Source organism: Prinia subflava, chromosome 5 (assembly GCF_021018805.1).
Source record: "Prinia subflava isolate CZ2003 ecotype Zambia chromosome 5, Cam_Psub_1.2, whole genome shotgun sequence".
Taxonomy (NCBI): Eukaryota; Metazoa; Chordata; class Aves; order Passeriformes; family Cisticolidae; genus Prinia; species Prinia subflava.
In genome coordinates, this window is record NC_086251.1 from 59,409,088 (window position 1) to 59,422,856 (window position 13,769).

The window sequence follows — 13,769 nt, forward strand, 5'->3', positions numbered from 1 at the left end:
ACGCCATCACTGAGTCATTTGTTTTTCATTATAATCTGAAAATCTTTTCCCCTAGGACAAAAAAAAAAAATTGTAACCTTCTCATCCCCTTCAAGCATAAAAACTTCCAGAACAAGCAAATAATAAAGGAACAAGGCATCACTCTGAACAGACATCTGTGCATTACTAATACACAGAGACCATTGCAGTGTTTAAATGGAGAACATTATCTCCAAATGCTTGAGACATGCCGAAAGGAATTTTCTTCACTTGAACAAGAGATGCTTATTCCTCAAACCTGTGTAGCATGCTGCCAGCGAAGTGCGTGTGCTTGTTTTCCTGATTTTGCTTGGCTTCAGTAAAATGTAATCATGACTTCACATCCCTGGTGAAACTGCTGCTTCTGAACACATTAAAAGTTGGAGAGTTTGTCAGTGTGTGTGCCCAGACCACTGGGCTGGTTGTACTGATGTGCTGTGGGTTTACACCAGTGTAGTGAAGAGCAGAATTTGATTTTACAGGCAGTGGCTGGGATAAAATAAGCTATGGACCTAAGTCACTGAGGATTGATGGTGTTGCATACCCTGCTCCCAGCTGTGTGCTAACAGTAGCAAATTAAATCCAATTAAAGCCGTGGCTAATCCAGCCTAATGAGGTTTTGTTGTAAAATGGACAGGAGCAGCTCTCTTCACCTCTCCCGACAGCAGCACCACTCAGCCTCCTTTCCATGTGCATCCAATATTTCCCTGGCTGCAAAACTCACGTCATCTTCTCCCTGCTGTGCATCAGTAGAGCAGAATTTCACTGTGAGAGCTTCCAGCCCTCCCGGTGGGGACGTGGCTGCTCCAGGGGAGCTCGTGCTCAGGCTGTGGGAGCGCTGGGCTCGTGGGGTGTGAGTGAGTCTGTCACCAGGGTGCCTGCTGGCTCCTGCAGGTACACTGCAGGGTAAAAGGAACGCTGGCAATTCCTTCTCCGGGGCCCAATTTAGCAGGAACATTCAATTGACGTGTTTTCCGCACCACACCAGACCCACTCCTACCTCCACCCATCTGTCAGAGCCCAGCGATTGTTCCCGTGGCAGTGCAATGGAGGCATCCTTTTGTCAGTGCAGAAACAATGATAGATCAGGAGCTGAGGTTTTGAGGACACGATAAAATAAGTCTATTTTAATACTGAATGAGTAAAAGGCAGATCCTTTTACCAAGTAGGTGCCTTGAGTAGCCCTTTGGTAAAGCTGCTCTCTCTCCTGGCTATGGTGGTGACCAGTGCTCTGCAGGGCTTTGGAAATATAACACACAGGAATTGTTCAGCTCGGTTCCATCCCCTATTTAACCATCAATTTCATTGTGTAATCAAATAAAGATAATGTATTTTGGCGCATCCCATCTAGCCAGATGTTGCTGTCTCCAAATGAGCCAGCACTTCGTGTCAGTAATGCGGTGTCGTGAATGCACAGATGGCTTTTGGAAGGGAATCGAGTTACCTGTTTGAGGAGGTTCTAAATTTCCATCAGGGCAGTTGGATAAAAAAGAAAAGGACAAAATCAATCCTAAGATGATCTAGCCATAGAATTTATTTCCAGGACTGCATTTTCGTGTTGCATTGGTTATTTAACTGGCGATCCATTTGATCCAGGACCAGAGGGAACAGTGTCAGGCTTTGTCAGGGGAGGTTCAGGCTGGATATTAGGAAAAGGTTCTTCCCACAGAGTGTGGCTGAGAAGTGGTCACAGCACCAAGACTGACAGAGCTCAAGGAGCATTGGGATAATGCTTTCAGGCATGTGGTGGGATTCCTGGGGTTGTCCTGTGCAAGGCCAGGACTTGGACTCCATGATCCTTGCAGGTCCCTTCCAACTCAGGATATTCCATGACTGGCTTTTAGTAGCAACTGTGAGACCAGAGACATTGTCCAAATGAAATTGCATGGGTTGGTTCTTTTTATTCCAAGCACTGCTGTCACATGCTAAAGATGCCATATACTTGAGGATGATCTGAAGAGAGTTGATTTGGTACCCCAGGGTGTAATCCTTCTCTCCAAGCCCCCCAGAAAATAGTGAAGGGATTTTTCTAGCCAAGAAAAGGACTCATATTCTCAATTTCACATGTCTGTGTGAGCTGCATCTGGAAACCTGTACATGAGCAGAAAGCCACAAGTCTTGTACTGCATCTTTCAGAGGGGCAAGGTAGCTGTGCATTGTTCACAGGTGGTTGGTGAAATGTTCTGAGGACCAGCATGTGCTTCTTCTTCCTGGCTTGAGTGGACACGATGGTCACCTTCTCTGCCAGCTGGACTCAGAATGGAGTTAAAGAACTTGGAAGGCTGCACTTAAATGATATTAATCCTGTGGTTTAGTCACAAGCATGATTACCTTGCTAAATCAAAGTACACTGGGATATGTATGTAATAATTAATGCAAGATGGGGACAGACTTTGAGACATGTGGAAAGCCACATGTTCCCCTTGCTGGTTTCCCTTTGGTCTCCATGTGCAGATAAGTGGCCTTACTTCTTAGGCTATAAAGCATCTACATTTGCAGGGTGAGGAAATAGATTTGCTGAAACAAATTAAGAATCTAAAAGTAATCATAAAAAAAATGGGAAAGAGCATGGATTTGTTTTTATTCAATGATGAAAAATAATCCAGGTGGATTTGGTGCATTAAGATGTGCTGGATACAATAATGTGAGGTACTTTCCATTTCTCCCTTTCCTCTTTGGTCAGTCCCTTTGGCAGAGTCTTGCTTTGACACTCAGTTACAACATCCAAGGAACTCTTCTAGCAGCAAGATCTGACGGTCTGGCAATGTTTTTCTTATTTGTTTTTTCCCAGTCCCTTCCAGTAGCATTCTCTTAAGATAGCAAATGATGCCCAAATACGTAGTTTTGTTCTCAGCCTGTGATTCATCCCTGCTAAAGCCATAAACTGTGTAAGAAGTCCCACCCCATGTAGACATCTCTGGTTGTTGTGGGCCAGGTTGGATGAGTTTTTCATCACTCTGGTCAGGTGGAAGATGTCCCTGTTCATGGCAGGGGGTTGGAACTGGATGATCTTAAGTTCCTTTCCAACCCAGACCATTCTACGATTCTGTTATTCCCTGCATGGAAGTTCAGTGGAAAATGCTGCTCTTGATCCCTCCGAGTTTGGAGGGTCTTAGTGGATCCCTGCTCGGTAGCTGAGAGTTGTGGAGTGAGACAAGAGTTCCATGAGCTCTGCCTTCCCTTCCTCTCCCATGGGACAGCACTGCCCACCTGGGAGGTTTCACTGCTCAGCAAATGGTGATTTCTCATCCCTGCTGCTGGCTCCAGGTTTGGAAAGTGAGCCCAGCATTTATCTCTTCACCTCTCCTGTCAACAGATATCCTTAAAATATGTTCAAATGGAGCAGCATTAGGTGTCCCAGGCTTTCTGTCTGTAACAATGAAATATTGATAAATGGCTGCACTGTCTGATTGCTTCAGGTATAAGGGAAGAGGAGTTCAGTAAATCAAGCAGTGACTTTCGATTTAATGCAATCTCTTGAATTACAGTTTTGGTCTCACCTGCTGGGTTTGTCAATGCACAGGAGAAGATTCATGCTTCTGTGTTGTACCAGATACAAATAACTCTTTTTGCACATGAAGAAAAATAGGCTTCCATCAAATTTGCATGTCACCTGCCAGACTTCTGGTGAGTACAATGTGAATCTTGTCCTGAAATGAATCTGAATTGAGACATAAGGTGTCTTTCAACATAATGAAATCTCTTTAAATGGTGAATACCAAAATGAGGAGGGATTTGGAGCTAGCCACCTCAGTGGCTTCTTCTCCAAGGACAGGCAGCTGGCAAACACATCCTGAAAATAAAACCTCTTTAAATTGTGGACCTGAAAAATCAGAAATGCCTCTTCGAACTTTTGTCCCAAAAGTAGTGATTGGCTTAACCTCATGGAGGCTGGGACTAATTTTCAGATGACAAACAAAGGTGTAACCTGCAAGAGTAACTTGCAAGGTGTTTACTAAGTCTTACGAAGTAGGTGATGTTATTCTTGTTTGAGTGGGAGAGGTAACTCTTGGAGTTTTGAAAGAAGTGGAACAAAGTCATGCTGCGAGTTGTGTAGCTGCTAGATCATTATTTTCTCCATTAAAAAGTAAATTTGTGAAGGCGAATGGCTTTTTAAAGGTCTGAAAACATCCAGTAGGCTCTAGAAAGCTCTTTAGACAGTAACACTCATCAAAAATTGAGGAGAGGCAACACAGTGCTTAGGTTGCTTCTCATCATATAGGTTGTAATTTTTCAAAGTGAGTTTGTGGGTCTGCTGTCAGAGTGTAGGTTGTTTACTGCATTGATTGGATTTGTAGAACTTTATCATCAGTTGGAATCTAAACTTGGGTGCCCCCCTTGAGTCAGAGTTCCCTCATAATGGACAGAGAAGAAAGGGAATAGCATCTTGAGAAGGATCATCTGGAAAGGGTCAGCTGCTGGTTCAGTCACTTGTCTGCTTGGTAGGTAAAAATTAACCTTGCAGGCTCTAAATAGGCTGAGAGATGATTTTTTTTTTTGTATAATTCTGTATTTTATATGTTGGTCTTTGTGAGACTTGGTGAACCCAACACACCTTTAAGTTCATGGAAGATTGCATGAACCCACTGGCAAGAGTCTTATCTCAAGTCTTGAGTCTTGGATACAGCCCTTGTTTTGGAATATACTTTCAAGCAGTAATTGGCTTTGATGTGTTTTGCTCAAAGTGCATTGGAATGGCTCTAGTTGCAATAAAGAATGTTCCTCTCCGGGATTTCTGCCTCAGTTGTTGCACATATGGCACTCACGCATGGGGTTTGTGTCTATTTCTAAATTCTTTTCAATGTGAAGTAGTTGGGATTATCATAATAAATCCTTCCAAGTCATGGCAAGGTCAGTGGCTGCTCTGGGTATGGGTATCTTCCACGAGTTTAGGTGAGATGGTCACCAGTTGAAGTAGCAGCAACAAAACAAGCAGTGGGTGATCTCGGGTGGCCATGAGCACACGTTTATATCTGCCAGAATGGCCTGGCATCCTGACTTTCTGCTGGAGAAGAAGACTCTTGTGCTGCTCGTGTGTTGACCTCTTCCAGAGACACCTTGAGTAAATTTGGAAGCCCATGCACAATCAATCACCAGTCACACTGATGGATTCCAGCACTGCACTCCTTGCTGTTGATTCCTGATTCTTAATCCACCCCTTCATGCTCTTACTCATTAGATATGGTGTCCTACTCACTGGAAAATTTTTCATCTGGCATCTGGGTCTTCTTTGCTGCCTCATGCCTCTGTCCAGCCTCCACTTGAAATGTCTCATCTTGGAGTTGTCTGCACGTAGCAGAGGAAGAGAAAGCAACTTTTCTGAAGATGTGGGGATTCTGATTTGGTGTTTGTAAAAGCATAAAATCGGCATCTTCAATCCTGTGGCAAAAATCTTCATCCAAAAGACCTGTGAGTGACCATGGCTTCATTTTGTACAAGAGTCTCAAGGATCATTCTGGAGGATGGAAAAAGGAAGCTCTCCTCTTGAGAGGCTCCCAGCACTGCAGGAAGCAGTGGTTCCTCAGCCCTCCTTCCCACCCTGAGGGGGAATGGTGGCCTCTCCTCTGGCCTGATGCAGTGTCAGTGCCCAGGAAGGGGCCCACGTGAGTACAAATCCCTTTGTACAGGCCCTGTGGATGGAGCTGTGGGGCCGAGAATACACTGCAGCATGGGGCTCTCATTTCTTCAGGGGGAAGACTGGTTTTCATGCAGCACCTTTTTTAATCTATAAGGGGGGAGAGAGTTAAGTATTTACTCACTTAATTTGCTTTATCCAGAGCAGAGCTGAAACCTGCATTTTTGCCGTGCGCTTCCTTTTGTATGCATTTCACTGCCAGCCTGTCTGAAAGCCCCGCGTTCCTCCGGGGACTTTCCAGACAAAACTGATGCAAACTCTTTCTTCTCAGGTGCCTCACGATCATCTGTCATCCAATGCAAGCCAGGAGGCAACTGCCCCAGCAGACACAGAGGCATGACTAGGCAGCTCTCCCCTCTATCTGTTGCTGAAGATTCTGCTGCTCCCATTCTTGAGCTGCAGAATCGAAGTCCCTCGGGAATCTGTCGGCACAGCAGAGTCGAGAGGCAGAGCAGATCAGGTAGGAACCACCGCCGCACTCCCGGCGCCGCAGGCCTCCCCCCTCTGTCTCGCAGAGATGGGGCAGGGCCCGAGCATGCTGAGGTTTGGTTTGGCACCTGCAGGTCCTTCCCGAGCCCGGGGGTGAGGCGGGAAGGTGGCACAGATGGGAGGAGAAGCCCGGGATCCGCAGGTACACGAGGGGCGTTCGGTGCCCGGCACGGCGTGAGGCACGGAAGATCCTCAGAGCTGGTTAACCCTAGCGCACGGTTAGATTTCACACAGTGGTTGTGTCTCCTCAGCTTCAGCCTGGCCACACGCCAGGGCCCTCAGGAGTTCCTTCTCAGTGATGAACCTCAGCTCGTGCCGCGGATGCTCTGATGAAGAGGAAGAGAAGGAGCAGCAGGTGGAAGGATTTCTAGGGAAGACCATCACAGCTCAGATCATCGGTCAGCTTCACGTCAGGGCTTCCATCACCCACCTCACTGCAGAAGTTTAGCTCAAATGGACCTGTGGGTGTGGTGAACGCTGACCTCTTCACTGTGGTGTCCATCCAGCAGCTGCAGGGATGGGCTGGGAGCAGTCACAATGGGCAGCCACAGGCTTGTGAGTCTGCTAAACCACACTGTTGAGGAGGAGAGACTTCAAATGAGTGAAATCATTTAACTGTCCAAACTTTTTGGAAGGAAATTATTTATTTGCCCAAGCTCATTGGAAGACTGCCTGTGTAGATACTGTGAGCAAAAAGGGGAGGAAGAACAGGTTGGATCTCTCTTGCACACTGGACCTGGGGGAGCTGAACCTTCCTCTTGTCACTTGACCGCCGATGACAACAAGGGTCACCCATTTCCTCCTCGTGTTGGAAAACAGAGGGATCTCGTACTCCATGAGTACTCCTCTAGCAGGATGGAAAGCCTCAGAAGAGTATTGGAGGTGATCATTGCTGCCAGGAGTTGATGCAGCATCTTGCAGTTAAGATCATAGCTAAGATATCTGAAAATCTCATTTTTCCAGATACCAAGCTGAAATAACTGTGCATGGTGGCACTAAGGTACATCCAAAATCAGAAACCTTCTTCTCCAAGAAAGGGCTCTAGGCCACTTGAGTAGTTCCTGGACATCATATTCCTCTAAACACTTTGCATTTATTTATTTCCCTTTTAATCCTGATCTTCCTGTACTCATCAGAGAAGGATAACTAGGACTGGCCCAGTAGGTAAATAAATACAAAGAATATGATTTCTAGTGTCTAGTTGCCAAATAGCCAGAAAAAGTTCTGATGAAAAGCTGTAGGTTTTGGTTTTCCTCATCTCACTCTTCTGAGCACTGCAAGTAAAAGGCTTTTCTTGTAACCATCTTGTCAGTAAGAATTGCACTGTGGGCCAAAGGACCCTGCAGGGGTGTTTCTGCTCACTGCCTTCCACACAGTGTGCCACTGGCCATTGCCATCTCCCTGTGTCACCTGCAGTGTGCTCTGCATTCTTACCTGTCCTTTCTACCTTGTTCCTGTGCTCTTCCCAGGATAAGTATCTTGGTTTGTGCCAGTCCCATCTAAATGCAGACCCCAAGGATTTCTGCTGTCTTGCCAATTGTAAAATGGTGTCTCCCAGCCACTTTGGCTGATCAATTTGTTTTCTCCTCATTCTCATTTGGTGTCTAAACACAAGTGCTTGCTCCAGACCCAGCTTCATGACTTGGAAATCCCTCAACCTCTTTAATAGGAACCCTGTGCCTGCTCATCCTGTGGCTTCAAGTTCAAGCCCTGTCATTATTTTGAAAGATATTTCTTATCTTGTCCTTTTGATTCTTTGGCCAGGAATTAGGTGTGCATATCCCATGGATTTTGGAAGCGGCTGTCTAGCTACTCTGTCACTGGGATCAATTACAATTTCACTTAAGTTAATACCTGGTCTAGAGTTTAAGCAAATATTTGGTCTGTTAAGCAAATATCTGGTCTAGAGTTTAGTGCCTCCAGTGAGCTTAGAAGTAGATAGATGTAGCTATGAGGATGGAATCAGCTCCCCTCTCACTATGCCTTTCCATTATCATTAAATATAAAGAGGCCTCAGACAACATGTTTATCCTGAATACACAGTTATTTGCTAACTGCATCACACGGGATGAATCCCACTGGTTAAACACTTACAGCAGCTCCCCACTGTGCCTTTATTCAGACTAAAACTTACACAGGTCTCTAAATCCAAGGTAGGTCTTGCAACAAGTGTGTGTTTCTGTGCCTTTCCCTGACATTCAGACCTGGGACTGTAACATCCAAAGCAAATGCTGGCGGTGGTGTCCTGCATAGTGACACCAATTGCATCATTATTTTGAAATTGGAAAATAGAAAGCATGGCTAAAAGTGTTTTATTCTTCTATCATTGTGTGATTATTTTAAGTGGTAGCTGAAAAAGGACTAATTGCATGGTAGTTTTACTCAGCAGGAAGACCTGCAAGTTGATGCTACTATAATATATTCTTTTAAAGCCATTCTAACTTGCAAATAAACTGTAATTTACCTTTCAATAGATGTCAGTCATTATTAGTACCATAAAAATATCTACTTTCTCTCAGCAGCCAAGGAGAATGCTAAAAGGATGCTTGTCTTTTCAGACCCATGGCTGATTATCCTCTGCATGTTTTTAATAAACCTGTAATTTTATTTAAATTCTTGATTCACCACTAAACAATGGAGCCACTGAATACAGATTATTTTTAGGAACACATCACACAATTAAAACTACAAAAAGCTCCATGTCCTAGTTAGGAAAATTCTTGATTCCAAATGCACTCCCTGCTATGATAAATCTTTTTTAATGCGTAATGTTGGTTTACAGGAATAGCTTTTAACCCCAGTTTGACATTTCTTTATGGCTGATGTAGCAAAAACAGTAATATACAAGGAAACTAAACCTGATTGTGAAAAGATAGCTCTGTCACATAAAAGCTGAATATAGGACAGTGTATGCTCTCACTCAGTGCATCTGTAACCTCTCAAAATCATATTATTTCTTCTGTACATCACATCATGTATTAATGTGGCTGATAATTGATAAGAGTAGTTAAGAATAGCTTCAGGCTGTGACTTTTAGAAGATTTTCCCGTTTCTTCTACCAAAGTGGTGTGATGTGGTCAGACAGGGTGAGTGTTTGGAGCTCAGTGCTGCCCTGTGAGCTCCTGGGACAGCAGAGTTAGTGCTCCTTGTTTTCAGCTGGGATCTAGGGAACCAAAATAGGGATCATGGGTTGCACCTCTGGGAGCTCTGTCTGGAGAGCGAATCACCAGTCAGTGGGATTAAATTCTCCTCACTTGTGTGAGGAAATGTGCACTTGGGTCTGAAAACCACTGTGCTAAAATGGGAAATGCCAACTCTCCAGTCACTCCTCGTTCATGTGCAGAGGTTTATTTCTAGCCATGCCAAGCTTCACTTTTGTCCAGTTTCTTTTGTCAACTTCAAAAATGTAAGTACACCAACACAACTGCAAAAAGCCTTTCTCTGCTTGGGTACATAAAACCAAACTGTTTCTTGCTTCCCCATCCCATCTTGCAAATAAAAGGAGTAATTCTGGAGATAAAGTGTTGAGGAATAAGAACTTGTTCCTGTCTCCAGACCTACAGGGGCTCAGAGAGCTCTTCTGTTACACACATGAACAGTAATTGCCTCTCTAATGCCGTTGGTTCCAAGGGTTGTATCTTTGTTCTGGAGGTTTGCTGGCAGAGGGAATGAAGGGCTGATAAAGCAAATAGTGACAACAGACTGTTTGTAATGCTGTTACCTCAGCCCTCAGTGTTATGTTTGTGTTTGGTTCTGCCTCCTTGAAGTGACAGAGATGGTATTATTAAAATACTTCTGTGCAGGATTTCAGTATTTATGGGACATAGAGAAGTTACAGGGAGAAGGCAAGGGATGATTTGTGACTTGGACCAGAAGAGGAGGTTTTGCCAAGAATCATTTTGAATGCATTCATTACATATACAGCTCTTTTTCTATTCTTCCTCTTTTTTTTTTTCTTTTTCAGGAGAAGAAGGAGCACAAACGCACACAGAGAGCAGCAGCCAGGAAGCTGAAGGACAGACACGATGCCAGTCTTGCACATCCACATTTCTCAAGCTAATCTGGAGATTCCTGATCATTTTGTCCGTCTCTTCCTCCTGGGTTGGGACCACGCAATTTGTGAAAATCACTTTTGAGACCTTTGACTGTCCCTTTTTCATGACTTGGTTCTCAACAAACTGGAACATTATGATTTTTCCCATTTATTATTCCGGGCACCTTGCAACTGCGCAGGAAAAGCAATCTCCAATCAAAAAATTCAGGTAGGCTTTGTCGTGGCAGTATCCCTTTAAAAAACCCAATTCCTGAGGGCTGAGATCACTGCTGTGCTCAGTTCCACCCCTGGTGTCAGGAGGCAGAGTAAAGGTCATGCTGCAGCAAACCTCATTCATAAATAGCTCACAGGAGGCTGACAGATGAGTGATGTGTGCTGAATAAATGGATACTTGATTGTTAAAGGGGTTTTTTTAATGAGTAAAAGTCAATAATTTGCTCATAATCTTGCTGTTGTGTTGTCTAATATCTCTATATTTTGTGTTCTTGCCTGGATCAGGCCATTGATTAATCTGTCCTGGTCCATTTATGATAGAATAGCAGTGGTGGGTACAACCAAACCAACTCCTTGCTGAGAAGAAAGTTGCTCAGAGCTGAGGAGGTGTTTCCATGTGGAGGTCCATGGCTTGCTCTCTGTGCTGAGCAAGTCTAGCAGGATGCAAACTGCCCTTTCCTTCTGCTGGAAATTTATTAATCCCTTTTCAGTAGCCCCTGAGATATCAGAGAAATACAAGGGTAAGGGGGAACCCAAAGAAATCATCCAGTCCAACCACCAGTGCTGCAGCTTAGCTTCACCTTAACCAGTTCTGAAGAAAACCACATCTAATCTGTCTCCAGGGCTTGGAAGTGCCTCACATTCTGTGACAAATGATTTCACAGCTCCTCCTCCACTTTCATTATTCCTCTGATCCGACAGTGACATGGGAGCTGCTTTAAAGGACAGGACAAAACTCAGCTCCCCAAGAGGTACCACACCTTGCCCAGGGAGGGAGGAGATTCACAGGGTCATTCTGAGCTGGAACACAATTCTGTTGTTCCAGTACAGGCTTGTTTGGAAAACAACCTGCCTGACTCCAGCAGAATTGTCTGTTCCACCAGGAATTACCCAGCACGGGGCTCATCCCTGGCTCCTGCTGTCACTGAGCACGCAGGGAATCCCATCTGTGACCCTCAGGCTGCAGTGCAGCAGGGCCAAACTCTTCCCTCAGCTGTTCTTTGCAAGGATCTGGGATGTAATTTGGCCCTAAATTATCATTGCTGTCAAATCAGCGTGACTGAAATTGAGCAGTTGCACTTAATTAAGTGCTTCTCTGCAGACCCTGGTGCTTTGTTAATGATGCTTCATTCAGATTTCTGCTGGAGTGTTTGTGAGAACATTAACAGTGTCAGCTTGGCTTCTGCATGTGGGGTGAAGTAATAACAATTGCACGACAGATAAGGAAGCAGGTGAGAAGAAATATCCCTGCAGGTAAATCCCCTGCAGTTGGTTCATTGATTATATCTCTATCAGAGCAAAATTTTGGGGCAACGCATAAAAAAATTTCCTGTGACTAAATAATTGATAGATTTCCCCAGCTCTTAAGAATTCAGCTTTTAAAGTTGAGGACACTGTCTTAAATGCCACAGGAATATCTGCAGTGGGTCAGTGAATGTGAGCACTAAGGACACTGGTGTTAGAGCTGATGGGAATCTTCCCAGAGTATTTCTTATTCCAGAGATGTCAGGAACTCAAGTCCCCAGGAGGAAGTAACTGCTGGTGAATAATGATTTCATCATTTCACTTGGTCTGTGCTATGCTACAGCTTGACTATCCAAACTCTTACAGGATGGGCATCTCCTCAGGATGAGCTCTCGATTTTTTGGTGACTTAAGGGATTGAAAATTTTTAGTTTTAACTTGTAGACAGGTTTAATTTCACCCAGCCTCCTCTGCAGAACAGGGGTGTTTTCAAACGTGCATTGATTGTTTGTGTATTTTTTCTGATTTGTATTCTTAGCAGTGTTATTGTTACAAAGCTTTTTATTACATTTTGTAAGATTTCTTGCTGCTTCATTTGCCTGTTTTATTCCTGTGCTGTAGCTAATTCTTGTCAATAAACCCATTTGCAGCAGTCCCAGGCGTTCCTGAGAGACCAGAGGTGATTTATCTTTGTGTTTCTGGAGGATGTAGTTACTCTCTAGGAGCTTTAAAGACATCAGACATTTTGTCCAGCAGATATTCCCAGTGGATCTGAACAAACGATGTCTGTGACATCTTGGCAGAGATCAGTGATTCTGGGAGTGACTTGCAGAGTGCTGCCCCAGGCTGGCAAAGCTGCAGAGAGCCACTGCTCCTTTAATAAATCCCACTTGGAAGGACAGCAGCCTCAATCCTCAACTTTAGATTGGTTTTCTGGAAAGTTTAGGGTGGTCAGTACCTAAAGAAGCTGCAAGAGAGATGGATTTTTGAGAAGAACATGAAAGGGGAATGGCTTCAGACTGAGAGAGGGCAGGTTTAGATTAAATATTGAAAAGAAATCCTGACTGTGAGGGGGTTCAGGCTCTGGCACAGGTTGCCCAGAGAAGCTGTGGCTGCCCCTGGATCCCTGGAAGTGTTCCAGGCCAGGTTGGATGGGGCTTGGAGCAGCCTGGGATAGTGGAAGGTGTCCCTGTCCATGGCAGGGGTTTGGAACTGGATGGGCTTTGAGGCTCCTCCCAATCCAAACCACTCCAGCATTCTATTATTGTAATATTTGAGATTATAAATTGTGTGTTTCTTACCTTTCCCACTTTACCTTAGAGGTCCAGTCTTGTGGTCTGAGAAAATAACTGATGGTTGTGAACTGGCTGCTGCATTTAGGTAAAGTGTCTTGGTTGTCTTGAGGCAGAGGACAGCTCTTGGTATCCCCTCAGTATTGTAAATAAAAGCTGTGTCCCACATGAAGAGCTTGAAACTCCTTCCATTGGTACTGGATAAGATGATCTGAAGTTCAGGGAGTTCAGAAATAGGAAATGTAACCCTGCCAGAGTTTACCTCAGCAGAAGACACTGCAGACTTGACTCGGGAGCCTGATGCAGTTGTGGTGTGGAGTAGGTGGGTGAAATTTCCAATGTCAGTACATTTTTCCTCCCCATCTGGCACCTTGGCTTCCCAAGGACAAACGCTGTGACACTGAGCAGCTTCCTGCCAGGTGTGAGAGCTGAGATTGCTGCTGCAGGCTCTTCCCAGCCTCGGGGCAATGGCCAGGGAAAGGTTGGTAGGTGCAGGTTCAGTGTGAACAAAACACATTGGAAGAGTTGGATTTCTTGGATAACAAGAAGTGTGCATCACTTGAAGTGCAGGCTGAGCCAAAAGTAGCTGATATTTGTGTATGAAACGTGTCACTGCAGGTTTCTCACCCACAAACCTCTCCCTCTGTGTGCAGCAGCAGCTCAGCCCAGCTCCCTCAGCCACCTGTGGAACAGCACTGCAAATCCAGCCCTGCTCTGCCAGGGGCTTTCCAGGGGAAACATGAGGAGCACCATCAGCACAAAGCTGGGCTCCCCTTGGACCATTCCTGCTGCACACAGCATGCCTTGGTGCTGCCCCCGAGCCA

At 44.9% G+C, this 13,769-nt stretch overlaps 1 protein-coding gene across 3 annotated transcripts in view; it reads left to right on the plus strand.

The window, feature by feature from the left end:
* The window catches only part of SLC35F4 (solute carrier family 35 member F4), a 109,854-nt gene that overhangs the window by 81,136 nt on the left and 14,949 nt on the right, over positions 1-13,769 (plus strand). The window contains exons 2-3 of one of the 3 annotated variants that reach the window (XM_063399610.1): positions 5,925-6,113; positions 10,107-10,404. In XM_063399610.1, coding sequence (XP_063255680.1) covers positions 5,925-6,113; positions 10,107-10,404 — 487 coding nt within the window. Of the gene's footprint in view, positions 1-5,924; positions 6,114-10,106; positions 10,405-13,769 lie in introns of those variants that run through there. The other 2 variants (XM_063399611.1, XM_063399612.1) reach the window with 2 other exon arrangements.